Raw genomic sequence first — 18,223 nt, forward strand, 5'->3', positions numbered from 1 at the left:
AAGAATAACCGACAATATATATGCACACTGTCATAACTCAACTAGCACTTTAAACTGCCCTTCAACTCAATCCTAAACTCCACTCTACCAGACACACTTCCATTTGAAACTATACTCCCCACAAATCTAAGAATTATCTTTTTTATCTGCATTCTGGAAACCACTTATCTCCAACATAACAAACACTTGTTCACAATATCACTTGACGATGTTCATTTCCAAGATGCAACTCCCACAGTGAAGATACTAAACAGCTACTCTTCAATTGTCTTGCGCTTACCCCACTCAGACAAAAATGTATCACTGCACTGCTTGACCTGTGGTCCTTCTCCAGTGGATGTGACTCATTTCTTCAGTGCTGCAGAAGCCACACGAAAAGCAAAATCCTTGGGTAGGAAGATAACATCAAGAAGTTTAATGGGTACAGGCAATGTATCAAACCATGCTGGATCCTAGATGTTTACATTTTTTTTTACCATACTTACTGCACCTCCTTATTTCAAAGGTAATCATAAAGAGCCTTCCAAGCCAGTCAAGCCAACAGTGAGCTATTTTTGACTGCAGATTGGAAAACATATCTTTAAGGGTACTCCATGCATAAATCGCAACATATCTCTCACAACTGCAATATACACAGTAAAGTCTAAATCCTTTCAGTCATTCCTAGGCCTTCATGATTTTAATAGTGTCAGCATGGCTGTGAAAGATATCTACACACTTTACAATTCTGCAATTACATCTGCTTTGAAAGGTAATGTTTGCACATTATGGTGTCATTATCAGGAAACTATTGTTGCCTGCTCCCACTTGGAACTTCCTCAAGGGGGTGGCCACAGTAAAAGAGTCTCGTAAACTTATGAACTCCAGTGCTACTTTTTAGCTTTAGTGTCTCTCCCTTAACAGTAAAAGTAAAGGAAAGAAATTCGTATCTCATAAAAGAACCCTAACAACTTGGCAGTCATGCTACTAGCTGAAGAGTGGAGTAAAGTAATAAAGATAAAAGATGGGGAAAACCAAAAATCATAACAAATCAAAAAGATGTATATTCAAATTTAGACCTTAATATCCTATGAACAGTAATCAATATAAGTCCAACCAAAATCAAAATTTACCTTGACCCTGTTGTTCTTGAGATGGAAGGGAGGTAGCAAGAACTTCCATCTTGTCACGAGCTGTTTTCAAAAGTGGTTCCTCCATTTTCAGAGAATTCTGGTGGTTTTTGAATCGAGTATAATAATGGATAAATCTATTCAATTCCTGCATCTGATGGTTCCGAACAGTAGCCTGTGAAATAGAGAGTACACTAATGTAAAAATAAATTTTTCTTTATACATGTCAAAAGCCTATATACATGTTTTTGTCTATATCGTACTGCTTATTCTCCCATCTGAGTGGTGCATACAGAATCGAGTATTATAATGGATAAATCTATTTAGTTCTTGCACCTGATGGTTCTAAACAGTAGCCTGTGAAATAAAGTATACACTAATGTATTTTTCTTCAAGCATGTTAAAAGCCTATATAAATGTTTTTGGTCTACATCATACTGCTTTTTCTCACATCTAAAGCTGAGTAGTGCATGCAGAATTTCCTCAAATATCTCAACTTCTCCACTATCTATCAGTGAATTCATTTACTCCTCTATCTTTTCATCTACTATCCAGGACCCTATTCTCACTTACAAGGGGATACTAAATTGCATAAACCTGATAACATTTAAATCCTTTCTCAATTCATTTTATCTACAATTACCCCAAGACTAATTCATATGAAAATGTCCTGGTGTTACCTAAGACTGTTTTCTAAAGGCTCCTTCAACCTAAGGACTGTACTCCCAGAGATACATATTTGTCACTCAGTGTTATCTCGAACTGGCAGAGTCCATTAACACCCGATCTCTTAATTTACGCAGTTTGACAAAATGAGCAGCCCTATACTTTAGCTAAAACACTTCATAACCAATTCAGTCTGTACAAAGCTAAGTCATCAACTAAGATGTGCTTCTTCATTCTATCCAAAAACAATTCTCTGCCATTATCTCCTGAAATACTCCACTTGCAAGAACTTATTAAACAAGTCTATCCATCTCCTACAACTCTAATAACTCTTCTTCACCCCTTTAATTTGGAGTCTGGTGTATATTCTATATCTTGGAAAGCATATTATTCCTTTGATGCTTTCCAGTCATTCAGTTCATATCTGCTGGACTTCTTATGGTATATAACTCTGGAATACATCAGGCTTTATAAATCACCTACACGTAAAAATCCTATAGCATTCACAAAGTGATCATCTGACCATGTACCCTGTTTGATATAAAATACAGTATGGCATGTTGGACTACTGTGCTCTCTTCTACTCTTCGAGTCTTAACATAAAATTGGGTTTATCTATGCAAAGTTGAAGTGGATGAAGTCCTACTGATATCCATAGAATGATCCATTTATATGTGATGATAATGTTTAATGTATATAAGCAACTCACAAAACAGCATATGGGAGAAAATGCGCCCGAAAATAAATCCCAGGAACATATTCCCACCACTCAATAACATTAAAGTATAGTTGGCTTTGTTTAAGGTAGTTTACATAAAACCTTTCAGGAATGCAACTAATATGCTAAATGAGAAAGCCCTGTACATTTCAGTGTTAGGCAATAAGTAGTTTTCCCCTTTTAATATATAATAATTTATAATATTATTTTCCAACAGCTAGTTTTTACTCTCTCATTTACATGGAAAATTAATTCAACAAGCAACATAAAGGTCCTAATGGTGCTGGTTAATGGAAACTCTATGGGACAAAGCAAATGAAAGAGACATCTGAAGAATTGACATGAAAATTACTCATCTGTGAAGGAAGAGAAAATACAGCAAAAGTTTAATCACAATAAAATTAAACCCACCTCTGACATAAGCACACCTAGCTTTTCATCTGCTTTACTCTGTGCATCAAATCTGTTACACCTGAAGTAGCCTCCAGTAGCGGATGAATGCTTCTTCCAACTCTCCAGACACACCCAGCAAAAGTCAAACTTACACTGGGAGAAAAATAAGGTATTATGGCATAAAGGTTGTGTATAGGAAATAAGTTTTGAAAAATTCTGCTACAAAACTCATTTCTGAGGTCATCTAAAGGTAAAACAATAAAATTGCATCCACCCATCTTCAGGCTGCACTGGAAAACATATAACGAAAATGTATAACACAAAGTGAAATATAATGGACTAAACATCACTAACAATGACTACAAGAACAGATAGCACTTAACAAAATCGGATCATATTGCCTCCAGACTCTCAAGACATCAGAAAATGGTTTAAGCCCACCTTTGTCAGACAACCTATTATAAAATAAGGCCATGGCAGAGCATTGGCATGTTTTCTGTGACCACAGGAGGACAAAGTTTAGGGAATATACTTAGGTTATAAAAGAAACTACATACAAAAACTTCTGTAAATGGGCCATCCTCCACTATCTCTTGAAACTCATTGCTCTCTTTCATCAAGTTGGCCAATCTTCCCCCTCCTTTGCCTTCTCTTTTCCTCCTTACTATCATGCTCTCCTCTGGCCAAAACAGGTGAGATCTCATCTCTTTAGTAAGCTTTGTTTCTAAGACAATATACGATACACTTTCCCTTCCATGGTCCTTCAATCCTAACTCTTTACCATAAACTATTAATCTAGCAACATTTGTATACATTACTTTCACTCGACATTACCATATCCTAACACCCCAGCCCTTTCTGCAGTTCTGGCTGGGCTTCTCTGTCTTCTAGTTTCATTTGGTTTGGAAGAAATACTGAAGCCATTTTTCTTTACTCTGTAGAATATTTTTCCTAAGGAAGTGCTATCCAAGTGATGCCTGTAGAGAGCCCACAGTCAGGCTCAGAAGAAATAATAACTATGCAATCAAACCAACAATTTTCAATAATCTTTCAGTATCTAAACCAAACACAATCAACACTACTTAAAGTCTAGTGTTAAACCTAAAACCATATTTGACCATGAAACATACCTTAGAGCACTTCATATGATTACATCCCTCATTCTTCTGAATTGGACTCTTGCAATTAGGGCATGGCTTGGAGTTTGTTACAAGCCAAAGGAAATTGGCAGCATCTTCTGTTTCACCAGAACTGATGCGCAGTTCTTCAGGTTTGATCTCTGCTACTTTGCTTTGCCATTCAACCCACTGCTCACAGCCAGATGGAGAATGTGCCTCACCCAGACATTCCCTAATTCAAAACACAGAGAAGAAATTTAACACACAATAAATGTCATAAACATTATAAAAAAAATAATTTCAAGGTGAGGAAAAAGCAAAATGGACTGTATTGACACTGATATAAAATCTATGAAAAAGATAAGACAAATATAAAAGAAAGGATGACATTATTCAAAAACAATCAGTAAAGAATGACCAACATTTTGTACAAATATGACATCCATCAGGAAAACCCTGTCTTCTGTAACAATGATATTGATGGAAAAAGTAATAAATAAGAAAATAAAAGCCTACTTTGTAAGAGGAAATAGACAAAAAGACATGCAGATACTATAAACCATGCAAAAAGTATGCAAAATCAAAAAAGTGGAAGCACACAATGAATAAATCAAATTCAAACATTTTCAAAAGGAGTGCAAGCATTGGGGAATGTGGGATGTGTTATGACCAGAGTCTGGAGATTTTGCATGAATCATCTTGAACACAAAATATGCAAACTTAGTTAAACAATCTACCTCGAAATGTATATAATCTAAGTCAGACAGCCAAGGTTTTGAATCTTATGATGAACAGATCATAATGCATTAAACAAAAGCCAAGAAAGCTTATATTCTTCTATCCATATCCTAACCCTGAAGCTGCAGCTGAGTGAAAAGTTGCCTTACCCTGTATGTACATTCATCAAACTGAATACAACAAAGGCCACATTCATTCACACTCAGTCTCTAGCTGTCATGTGTAATGCACCAAAACCACAGCTCCCTTTCCACATCCAGGCCCCACAAAACTTTCCATGGTTTACCCCACATGCTTCACATGCCCTGGTTCAATCCACTGACAGCACATCGACCCTGGTATACCCTCCTCTGTACAACCCTATCTATAGCCCATGCCTCAACCACATATCAATGTAGGAACAACAATTCCTTCAAACACACCCATTCTTGCTCTATGAGATAATGTTCTCCTTCCACACATTCTTCTTAGCTCCTAGAACCTTTGCCCCCTTCCCAACCCTGTGACTTACTTCCTCTTCTATGGTTCCAACTGCTGACAAGTCCATTCCCAGATATCTAAAATACCTCACTTCCTCCACTTTTTTACCATTCACACATCCCAATAAACTTCTTCCTCAACCCGACTGAACCAACTGAACTAAATAACCTTGCTCTCATTCATTTTACTCTCAACTTTCTCCTTTCACACACTTTTCCAAGCTCAGTCACCAACTTCTGCAGTTTCTCACACAAATCATCCTCTAGAACTGTATCATTGGTGAACAACAACTGACTCACTTCCCAGGCCCTCTCATCCCAACAATCTGCATACTCACCCCTCTCTCCAAAATTCTTGCATTTACTTCCCTAACCACCCCATCCATAGACAAATTAAACAACACACCCCTACCGCAAACCAACATTCACTGGGAACCAATCACTCTCCTCTCTTCCTACTCATGCACATGCCTTAATCCTTGGTAAAAACTTTTCACTGCTTTCAGCAACTTACCTCCCACGCCATATACTTTTAAAACCTTCCACAAAGCATTTCTATCAACCCTGCCGTATGCCTTTTCCGGATCCATAAATGCTATATACAAATACATCTGTTTTTCTAAGCATTTTTCACGTACATTCTTCGAAGCAAACACCTAATCCACACATCTTCTACCACTTTGGAAACCACACTGCTATTTCCCAGTCTGATGTTCTGCACATGCCTTCACTCCCTCAATCAATACCCTCCCATATAATTTCCCAAGAATGCTCAACAAACTTATGCCCCTGTAGTTTGAACACTCATCTTTATCCCATTTGCCTTTATGCAATGGCACTATGCATGCATTCTGCCAATCATCAGGCACTTCACCATGGTACATACATACACTGAATATCCTTACAAACCAATCAACAACACAGTCATCCCCTTTTTCTATAAATTCCAATGCAATACCGTCCAAACCTGCCACCTCACCAGATTTCATCTTCCGCAAAGCTTTCACTATCTCTTCTCTCTTTACCAAATCATTCTCCTGGAACCTCTCACTTCGCATACCTAGTGTAAACCAGGTACACATTTTATCATCAGTAACAGGGGAGGATGAACAGCTAGGTTGACTGTGGACTGACTGGCACAACTAGAATTCAGACCTATCAAGGCTTGACCCCAGGGGGCCCATGAATCCATCATGGTCAGGAATGTTAACCGCTACATCATGGAGTTCATGACTATCTTCATGAATGCTATATGTGACGAGCAACAAAACTCTTAAACACACATTATATGCTCAGTGACCTAAAAGATACACATGAAGAAGTATGAAAAATGAAATATACATATCTTTCATCTACCTCAGTTATGCCATGAAGGAGTGTTACATTCTATGAAAGCTACAGTGAGTTTGCAATTTAAAACACTGGCATGGATATCATGTCTCAGTTGATGTATATAGCAAGTGATTATGTACTGACAAATGATGAATGTCATAGTTTAAGGTTTATGTGTAAAGCATCTAAATTAAGCTGCATTACATTCATGCAGGGCCTTACCCTTTGAGGCATAAAATATGAAAGATACAAGCTATTAGAGTATGTATTAGGGTGATAACATCCAACATATCCATGGAATACTCCTAAAATATCAGTCAAAATGCTTAATATGGTACTGACATAAGACACATTAATTAGAAGTTTCTGGAGCAAGAAGGGAAAGATAAAAGTGTGATATATGGCAATTACAAATATGGACAGAAAAACATTCCCACAATATTCTTACCAGCAAAAAAAATGCCCATTGCCACAGTCAACAGCATGAGATGTTTTTGGTGGGGGCTTTGTGTTTGGAAAGTAAAACGGTTGTGTTTCAAGCTCAGCTTCTGGGAATTTAACAGCCCTGCCACAGCCTGGAAGTGGGCACCATTTGATTGTCTTGTTTCTCTCAACAAAAGCCTGAAGAGTAAAGAAAAAGAGGTCTTTACATATAAGTAATTTTTTCTCCAAGGCAGTGTCCCACAAGCCATGAGAGATATTTCAGATCTCTGAGGGTCTGAATCTTCTTAACCCCCACCCTCCTGATAAGGACGTTCAATTTCCTGGACATTGTAAAGCCCTAGAATATACTGATTATTCATCAGCTTTTACATGAAAACTTATATCAAAACTTAAAATCACCTTTTTATACTTGTTTGTCTCTTCCCATGTAGTTAGTTAGCACTAGGAACATACAAAGAGTTACCTAATTTGCTCATGTCCACTCAAGCTGTCATGTATAATGCACCTGAAACCAGAGCCCTCTATCCACAGATAAGATCCAGAGACCTTTAAGTGGTTCTTCAAACTACTCCATATGCACTTTTTCAGCCCACATATAGAGCATCAACCTAATATACCACACTTATACATTCTGCTCAATCCCATGCACATCCGACATCCTTTTACAAGTTCAGGCTTCAAGTATTCAAAGCAACCTTCACTCTTTCCTTCTATCTCATCCATGGTTTCCCCTTCCTCCATGTTCCCTCCAATTCGGACACATAACCTCTTAGTTCTCCTCACTCATCCTCTACATGTCTTAACCATTTCAGCACACCCACTCCTGCTCTCACATACATACTCTTCCTACTAACACACCTCTCTCTCTTAACCTAACATTCTTCTATCAACCTTCCTCACACTAGGTATTGCCCCCAACTATTTTGTTTCCAACACATCCATACTCTTCTGTTCATTTTCATCAAAGGCCCATGCCTTGCATCCATAAAGTATCATCAAAGGGATTATACCATTAAATATACCTATCTCTGCCTTCACAGACAGTAGCAGCAAAGAATTATATATTTTGGCTTCCTATAAGAGATATCTAAAAACTTAAAGTTACATTTCATACTTAATCACCATTTCCTACATTAAAGAGGTAGCACAAGGAACAGACAAAGAAAGGCTGCATCCACTTACATCCATCTTACCCTTTCATTGCTTACTCAATCAAACCATCTCACACCACATATTGTCTTTAAACATTTAATTTCCAACACATTCATTTTCCTTCGCACAACCTTCTCTACAGCCCGTACCTCACATCCATATGGTATTGTGTGGACTCTTATACCTTCAAACATGCCCAATTTCGCCCTCTCATACAAGGTCCACTCTTTCCACATATTGTTCAGTGCTCCCTGAATTTATGCCCCTCCTCTAGCCTATGACTTCCACTTCCACGGTTCCATTCGTTGCCATGTCCATTCCCATGGATCTAAAACACTTCCCTTACTCCAAGTTTTCTCCATTCAACCTTACATCCCAACTAACCTGTCCCTCAACCCTGTTAAACCTAATAACTTTGCTTTTATTCATATTTACTCTCAAGTTCCTCCTTTCACACACTATTCCAAACTCAGACACCAACTTCTGCAGTTTTCTCACTCAAATCTGTCACTGGTTACCTCTCTCACCACCCCACCCAAAAACAAAATGAACAAACATGGTGACATCACACTGCATACATCCTTAGCACCTTTTCCTTTAAGGAACAATAACGGCTTTCAACCAATCCTCAGGCACCCCTTCTGCTTTCATGCTAAATTGCGTATCAAATGCATCCACTCTTATCGGACTTTTTCCTCCATACATCAATATTTCAGCCATACTCCCATCTACTTCAGGTGCTTTTCTTACCTTCAACCTCATTACTGCCCTTTTTACCTCCCTTCTTGTTATATGCCTCTGTACTTGTAACCTTTCCCTTCCACCCTCCATCTTCTGATTCCTTACTTCTCACATTTACATTTCCACTCTCACATAAACCTCTTTCCTTTTTCACCTCCTTCAAGTACAACTCTTGTTTTCCCAACATATTTCACTCAACTTTCTTCCAAAATCTTCATTTATCCTTTCTTTGCTATCCCTCTATCAGCTTCTCAGCATCCTACTTACACATCTTACATTCTTTGCTCCTCCATTCCTGAACTTCACCTGATACATTCCTTTCATGTAATTTACAACATGCCTTTTTCTTATCTTCCATAGCATTTCTAACCTCATCCACCCACCATGCATTTCCCCTTTTATTCTTACATCTCACAACCTTGCATCTAACTACTAATTCAACAACCTTTAACAGTCTTTCTCTAAACATTTTAAGAACCTCATTCAGACGTGCCTACATCCTTTTATTTCCTGCACTTTCATGTATAATTTCTGTCTATTAGGTCTTTCTTAAAAACAATGAACTCCTTGTTCTAAGGAATTCCTCATACTTTTGGTTCTACCCACTGATGACTACTACTTTAGGAATATGCCTAAGCAATACAGCAGATGACTGGGATAAAATTTTCATGATATCATCCAAGGACTCTTTATGTTTCCTTGATTTTTCGAACTTCACTTCAAAGAAGCAGGTAATTTACTCTTACAGGTAACAGCGCATTCCTTTGGGTCTGTGCCTGAGGGATTCCCCCTTTAAGGAGCACCCAAAGGATGCTCCTCAGATGGACCACCCAAGGAGCATTCAAGTAATGCCTCTCAGAAGAATCATCCAAAAGATGTATTGAGAGGGCACTCAGAAGAAGCACTTAAACCACCACCACCATGAGGCCTAAGAGGTTTAAGAGTTTCAGAGGGTGATGCTTTTTGTCCTCTTTCTATATCTATAGCTTGTAAATGCTGAGGTGGCAACCTTCCATTATAACTAAAGCTGTTTACTTCACCAGCAAAAGATCACTTAGAGGAGCTTTTTACATCTCTCTTTGCTTCTGCAAATCCTAAATTTTGGCTGTACACAAAGGTTATAATTTTTTCAATTTCAAATTTAATGCAGTCCTTGTTGCTGAATTTGTGCATAACTCCATAAATACAACAATTAATTATTCTGAACATGTGGGCAATGTCTTGAAGGATTCTACACACACAATACATTTACTATCATCACTTGCATTTGTCCTTTGCATGTCCATATAGATGACAATCATAACAATGAATGGGATGCATAGTTTGACAGAGTCAACTCTTCAGTAAATACTGATCTTGTAAGGGATGTCTGGGCTATAATATATTATTATCATGGTGCTTGTATCCACTCTTTTGTCACTAGCTTTCTTTACAAAAGAATTCAAACAGCAACAGACCACTGGATCCCTCTGAGGTGGTTTGTGATACTGTAAGATATCACAAACTCACAGATAAGTGCCATAAAAGTAGGAAGGCATACAGAAAATTCAAAAAAGAAAACCAGCAAAATATCAATGTGTGTAAGGAGGTGCAACTGATGTCAGTCTTGGACTTGAGGCAAAATAATTTTTATCTATTCTTAAAAGCATTGATAGTACTAACTTTCAACCACTCTTAATTGGTAAATCACTTCATTTGTTAACAATCCTGTTGAAGAAAATGTACTTAGCCCCACTCCAGGTAACACACTTATCCATAAGTATATATATATTATCATGAGTGAAATCAGATGAATCAATCTTATGAAGCTTGTTAGATCAAGATTATCAAAGCCTCTGATAATTTTGAATACTTGAATTAGATCACCACTAAACCTTTTCTTTTTTAGTCTTTTTTTTAACAGTATATGGGATTTAAGTATTTGAGGCTCTCCTCATCTTTATTTTGCTGCAACCAATAGGAAATAATTTCCTTGATTGACTATGGCATCTGGCAAGGGTAATAACTTTAACTGAAACATCTTGAATGTAGGTTTGCGGCAGGGGTGTGTGATGTCTCCATGGTTGTTTAATTTGTTTATGGATGGGGTTGTAAAGGAGGTGAATGCAAGAGTCCTGGAAAGAGGGGCAAGTATGAAGTCTGTTGGGGATGAGAGAGCTTGGGAAGTGAGTCAATTGTTGTTCGCTGATGATACAGCGCTGGTGGCTGATTCATGTGAGAAACTGCAGAAGCTGGTGACTGAGTTTGGTAAAGTGTGTGGAAGAAGAAAGTTGAGAGTAAATGTGAATAAGAGCAAGGTTATTAGGTACAGTAGGGGTGAGGGTCAAGTCAATTGGGAGGTGAGTTTGAATGGAGAAAAACTGGAGGAAGTGAAGTGTTTTAGATATCTGGGAGTGGATCTGTCAGCGGATGGAACCATGGAAGCGGAAGTGGATCATAGGGTGGGGGAGGGGGCGAAAATTTTGGGAGCCTTGAAAAATGTGTGGAAGTCGAGAACATTATCTCGGAAAGCAAAAATGGGTATGTTTGAGGGAATAGTGGTTCCAACAATGCTGTATGGTTGCGAGGCGTGGGCTATGGATAGAGATGTGCGCAGGAGGATGGATGTGCTGGAAATGAGATGTTTGAGGACAATGTGTGGTGTGAGGTGGTTTGATCGAGTAAGTAACGTAAGGGTAAGAGAGATGTGTGGAAATAAAAAGAGCGTGGTCGAGAGAGCAGAAGAGGGTGTTTTGAAATGGTTTGGGCACATGGAGAGAATGAGTGAGGAGAGATTGACCAAGAGGATATATGTGTCGGAGGTGGAGGGAACGAGGAGAAGAGGGAGACCAAATTGGAGGTGGAAAGATGGAGTGAAAAAGATTTTGTGTGATCGGGGCCTGAACATGCAGGAGGGTGAAAGGAGGGCAAGAAATAGAGTGAATTGGAGTCATGTGGTATACAGGGGTTGACGTGCTGTCAGTGGATTGAAGCAAGGCATGTGAAGCGTCTGGGGTAAACCATGGAAAGCTGTGTAGGTATGTATATTTGCGTGTCTGGACGTGTGTATGTACATGTGTATGGGGGGGGGGGGGTTGGGCCATTTCTTTCGTCTGTTTCCTTGCGCTACCTCGCAAACGCGGGAGACAGCGACAAAGTATAAAAAAAAAAAAAAAAAAAAAAAATCTTGGCCGGCAGTCATACAAGAGCAATTCTTTTGCTTGTTTATTAGTTTAACTTTGATTATAACAATCTCCCTAATAATTTTTTTGCTTGTTTATTAGTTTAACTTTGATTATAACAATCTCCCTAATAATTCTTTTGTTTGTTTATTAGTTTAACTTTGCTTATAACAATCTCCCTAATCATTTGTTTTACATTCAGCTTTTCAAACTCTCCACATTTTTCTTTAATGTTCTTTTTAAGTTTACTGCGTTGGTATCCTGGTAGTGTTTAAAGGATTCTGGTAAACTGCAATCTCGGAATTCACTTTCAATTACTTTTTCATGCAGTGTCAAAATTTTCTAATAAGCTTGTATATACTTTTTTTACCAATTACTTTATCAAATTTCTTAGCACATTAAATTGCTGCTGTCTAACAAAAAGGAAAGTAGCCATAGCTTTAGGTATCATAAATTCAAACATCAATTCTTTTTTTTACTTGAATGTAATATTTCAAAAACCTTAACATTTCTCTCAAAATTACTTAAACACACAGGACTAAACTTTATTTCCTTAACTGCCATAAGGTTTGAATTCCATAACCATGCTAAAGTTGCTAGGGGTCCTCACATCTTTTCCAGGGGATGGTATGCTAGGGCTCTCTTGTATCACTTATTTTTCTTCTCCCCTTTCTTTTTTCAAATTTGGTGAAAAAGAAAATCCTCCAGAACCTTAAAAAGGTAGCATAATGTATACTCCAAATCATCTCATTACTTCCACTAATGTGACCATTCAGACAGATTTTCCAGAGAACAAACCCATACCCTAACCAGTGCAAACATAAAAGTGATAGCTCCTCCAGAATTTTGTGAGCAAGGCTTAACAAAACTGTTTGTTTAGAATGAGAGCATTAATGAATGCAAGCATCTTTCTGTTAATGGTTGAGGGTGACCTAGAGAGAATTCTCTGACTCAACACCTGTGGATCTGAAAATAACCACCAGCAATACCTCTGTCATAAAAAATGAATCAGTTCTCTTTGAGTTGTGTGATTAGCACCACTGCCTTTACATTAGCTTCAGTTATAAGAGAAATCTTGATAATGATTTCTTTTCCTATTCCTCTAGAATCAAAATTCTCATGAATGAAGAAATATGCTCCTATTTACATTGAACTGCTGGATTTTTCATTCATGGACTGTGCAAAAGTAACAAACATTTTTCTACGATAGCCCCCAACTAGAAAAAGGTATTCAAGCATGGGGAGAGGGGAAGGGAAAAGATCAAAGGGGTGAGAAAAATCCATTTATAATTCTGATTCAACATAGCATTAAAGTAGAAAAACAGTAGTCAGTGGGTTAAGCAATAAATACTGAAGTTTGCTGACTCGATAAGGAGCCTCACTGATATAGTACACCATCACCTGGTTTAGGACGGATAAAGTTGGGGAAGGCATTTTAACTCTCAAAAAAGGATATCATAATCCACCATCACGAAGGTGACTGAAAGTTTTATGAAACAAAGTTTTTATGAAACAACCATATGATAATATCATATGATGTTAAAAATTCCCCACTAAGTGATACACATAATGGACAATAACCCCATTTCAAAATATCCCTTGCTCCTCAGAATATCATGCCTGTATCCTAAACTTATCCCTACACCTAATCAATGTTTTTGAATCATAATCAAACTGAATGGAAAACACTTACCTGAATGTCAAACTGTAAATATTTTCTTGCAATCTCTGGACTAACCATCTTTTCAATAAAATCTACATCCACTAGAATATTGCAATGGACGGCTGGACAGAGGATGTGATGCGCCCCACCCTCCTGTATCTTGAGGGTAAGATAACTTTCCCAACAAGTAGCGCAGAACTGATGGTGGCAACTTGTGCCACCATGTTTACCTAGCTCCCATGCTCTCATTTCACCATAGCAGATCTCACACTGAAAAAATATAGGCATACAAAACATGTTTATCTACACATAAGAGTTACAAATAAACAAACAAGAAATATAGTCAGAACTATGAAAAAGTTTGATCTAAAGCTTTATTTCTCTGTTATCACACATCGTTTTTTAAACATGAATATTACTTACCAGAATCTCAACTTTTATAAAATGAGCTCCATTCCCAGCCGAAGACAAAGACCCCTTTATGATGAAAATTCTGTATTGTATAAAGTTTATACCCAAAGACTAATGACAATTGTATAATAAAAAAAAATGTAAAGAATATTGAAAAGTCATCTTAAATGAAGATTCTCTACTCAACACCTAAAAGCCACACCAATCCATTTCATTCCAACCACAGCACACCAATTACACTTCTAAATGTTCAGGCTCCAACAGCTTCCTTTGCTCCATACTTCCACCTAGGTCTCCCACTCTCCCTTGCTGCTTCCATTTCCGAATCATAAGTTCTGTTAATCATTGTTTCATTGTTCATTCTTTCCAGATTCTTGGTCTATTTCAACATACCTTGGCTATCCCTTTAAATCAGATTCTGCGTACTATTGTATCTTTCCCTGGCTTTGTCATTTCTAACAAACTCCACCCTCCTCACACCACATACTGTATGTATTCCTGCATTCTATTTCCAACTCATCCAACTTCTTTTGTTCTTCTGTCTTTAAAGACAAAGACTCACATCCATATCAAACTGTCAAAACTCCCATAGCTTCAAATATCCCCATCCTCACCTAAAAAAACAGTGACCTCTCCTTCCATATGTCCCTTAATGCATCCAACACCTTAGATCTATATCTCACCTACTAGCAGATCGACTCTAAGGTATGCAAAGAACTATTGTATCTTTCCCTAACTTTGTCATTCCTAACAAACTCCAAGCTCCTCACACCATATACTGTATGTATTCATGCATTTTATTTCCAACTTATCCAACTTCTTTCTTTCTTTTGTATTCAAAGACAAAAGACTCATATCCATATAAAACTGTCAAGACTCCCATATCTTCAAATACCCCCATCTTTACCTAAAAAACAGAGACCTCTCCTTCCATATGTCCCTTAATGCATCCAAGACCTTAGACCTATCTCTCATCTACTACCAGATCCACTCCAAGGTATGCAAAGCACTCCACTTTCCCACTCAAACTTACATGATTCTTTCCTTAACCATCCCAACTGCTGTACCTTATGACATCACTTTTGGTCACATTTGTTCTCAACTTTCATTTTTAACACTCCCCTAAACCCACCTTCTGGAGTTTCTCTCTGCAAGTTGTCACTGAAACTGATAAATCTCTCATGTCCCATCACCCTTAGCATACAACAGAACTGCCCTTCAATCTAAGATGGACCTGGGTATTGGAATGATTGGTGATGATGTGTCTCACAAAGGACAGAGTACTAGAAAGGTGGTGGTGGTGGAAGTCACATAGATATCTGGAAGTTAGCAAGATGATAGGAGTGGCTGTCACACACAGGCCTGGGTGCTGGTGGTAGCTGTCACACACAAGCTTGAAAGTTGGCATGGCAGCGTTAGTGGTTATAACACAGGTTTGGGTGTTGGTAAGGTGGCGGCAGTTGTTACACACAGGCTTGGGTGTTTGTTAGATGGTGATGGTGAATGCTACACACAGATCTGGGTACTGGTAAGATGGTGGTGGTGGTGGTGACTGTCAACACAGGCCTGGGTACTGGCAAGATGGTAGTGGTGCTGTTACTCTCAGATCTGAGTGCTGCACAATGTTGGTGGGGTGGTCACTCACATCTGGACATGGATGTGAGTGCAATTGTTACACACAGATCTGGATGTTGGCAAGGTGGTGGTGGTGTTGTCAAACACAGATCTGGGAGGTGGTGGTTGTAGATGTCAAACACAGACCTGAGTGTTGCCAAGGTGATGGTAGTGGTTGTGACAGTTGTCACACACAGACCTGGGTACAGACAAAGTAATGCTGCCAATGATGTAGGGGAAATATTTCTCCTACATCATCATCAAAATCAGAGCAGTTACTTTGACTTACGATTCCTAATGATATTATCCTTGTAACATTACTGGAATGATTCTATTCAAAACATTCACAGATTCATCTAAAACTTAATAAGCTACATCACACTAGCTTGCCCAAGAGTGAAAAAAAAATGAAATAAAGCTGTAGCCAGTCAAAGTGGAAACATTATGTGCAAGTATCAAAGTTTGATTCACTTGAAAAATTAATTCATATTTCTTTCCTTTTGTGTGTTTACTAATTTCATATTACATTTCATTATTAATGAAAAGTATGCTTTACTAATATCGAATGTGTGGAAAAGAATTACTCAAAAGCCTGGCCCTTACGAGGTCTAGTCCCAGGACCCTGGTGATGCAGCTCTCCACCTGTTAGGAAAATGGAGAGTCTCTTCAATGTTCTACCCACCAGGGTTTGAAATATTAGGAATAATCAACTCTTGTTATTATCATTATAAACAACCCAAGATCCCTTTTCTGAAGCTCTAGCAGCTTTGAAGCTGCACTACAATCAGATGCAGAGAAAGACTCCTTAGGAGCAATTTTTATTTCTAAAGTGAGCGACATGGCATGGGCAAATAGCATGCCTCAATCAAGGCCACCTCAGGTGAAAGAAAAATGTTAAAGGAAAAGAAAGAAGAAATTATTCATGGCTCCACAAGTAATTGTAGACCTGACTCTTAAAAGATGAAAGGTTATATGAAGAGGGAAAGACAAAAGAAGAAAGAGAATTCCACAGCTAGGCCTTAGCTGTTTGAGGATAGTAGGTAACACAACAGCCAATCCTTGAGAGGGAATCAGCAGCCAAACATGTTCCACAGGTCCAAACTTTGCAGATGGGGAAAAATACAGTAAATTTATGAGAGCAATAACCAAAATAATAACTAAAAAATAAAGAAAGAGCAGCAACAATGAAGTGCACAGAAAAGGAAAGCTAAAGAATGGTGATAACATGAAATAAAGAGATGGAAAGATTCTGATTCCACTTTAGTTAATAAAGAGGCAGAGGATGAGCCATTCTAGATGTGTGAAAGGTATTCAACGCTTATGCAAATAAAACTCCTGAAGATGTGAAACAGCAGCTTAAAAAGGAAAATAATTAGGTACCCTCCCAGCTTTTGGGAAGATGACTCTGTGATGTTGATTAGGCGGGGTTTCCAGGATAGATATGATTATGTATGTTTATATTGTTACATGGTTAAATTGTGGTGTTTTAAGATTGATCAAACGGAAACAAATGATTCTTAGAAGAGATGTACATAGAAACTGTTTTAGCACTATCAATCCAAAATGCTGCACTGGTCTGAAATGAAAGAGGAAACATGATCTGAATGTGATAGAATGTGAGTATTAAAGGGAGGAGGGGAAGTAAAGTGAGTTTAAGTATAGAAAGTAGAATCATCAGCATAAGAGTGAACAGAGTTAGATTTAGAAGAGAGGAGATCATTTATTCAGAAGAGAGAGTACATGAAAGGACTGACCCCTGACGAGTCCATCTATCCACAACTACTTTGAAGGAATGGCCTAAGAGAAACTATGCATTAGAGAACAGAGATGCAGTGAAACCAAAAGAAGGAAGTTTAGAAAGCAAAGACTTATGCCATACCCTGTCAAATGCCTTACAGATGTCAAGGGCTATGACAAAATTTTTCACCTTAATCCCAGAAGGGAGAAGGACCAAAGAAAAGAAAAGATCACCAGTAGACCTAGCACTGTAGACCTAGCACTGCAAAATCCATAATGAAAGAAAGAAATGAAATTCTACATAACTGAGAGAGTGAGGGTTTAGGAAAATTTCGAAGATCTGGAGATAGCAGAAGTGAAAGCAATGGGACAGAGGCTATAGGGGTTAGAGCAGTCTCTTTTTATAGGGATGGGCTGCAACAAGGAATGCTACCAAGCAGAACGGAAAGTCTGGGTTTTTAGACATGCAAAAAAGGTGAGCAAAGACTGGTGCTAGTTCAGGGATACACTTCCTCAGGACACAAAAAGGTATGCCATCTGAGCCATAAGACTTGTCCACCTGGACATGAGGGAGTAACTGGAAAACCTAGCATGAGGATAATATAGGATGGCATACGTTAAAAGTAACAAGATGGAGGCATAGGATTACAATCTGAATCATACAAGGTTGAGTTAGAGGAAAATAAGGTGCCAAAAAGGGCTGCTTCATCAATTGGAGAGTCAGCAATAGACAGATTAGGTTGGATA

At 38.2% G+C, this 18,223-nt stretch overlaps 1 protein-coding gene across 6 annotated transcripts in view; it reads right to left on the bottom strand.

The window, feature by feature from the left end:
- Nucleotides 1-18,223, bottom strand: part of LOC139753664 (ankyrin repeat and IBR domain-containing protein 1-like) — a 147,385-nt gene that overhangs the window by 73,994 nt on the left and 55,168 nt on the right. For all 6 annotated transcript variants that reach the window (XM_071670308.1, XM_071670307.1, XM_071670309.1 and 3 more), the window contains exons 8-12: nucleotides 13,745-13,984; nucleotides 7,002-7,174; nucleotides 4,017-4,236; nucleotides 2,905-3,039; nucleotides 1,113-1,284 (exon numbers count right to left, since the gene is read on the bottom strand). In XM_071670308.1, the coding sequence (XP_071526409.1) occupies nucleotides 1,113-1,284; nucleotides 2,905-3,039; nucleotides 4,017-4,236; nucleotides 7,002-7,174; nucleotides 13,745-13,984 (940 nt within the window). The remainder of the gene's footprint in view (nucleotides 1-1,112; nucleotides 1,285-2,904; nucleotides 3,040-4,016; nucleotides 4,237-7,001; nucleotides 7,175-13,744; nucleotides 13,985-18,223) is intronic.

The sequence above is a fragment of the Panulirus ornatus genome, chromosome 15 (assembly GCF_036320965.1).
Source record: "Panulirus ornatus isolate Po-2019 chromosome 15, ASM3632096v1, whole genome shotgun sequence".
Taxonomy (NCBI): domain Eukaryota; kingdom Metazoa; phylum Arthropoda; class Malacostraca; order Decapoda; family Palinuridae; genus Panulirus; species Panulirus ornatus.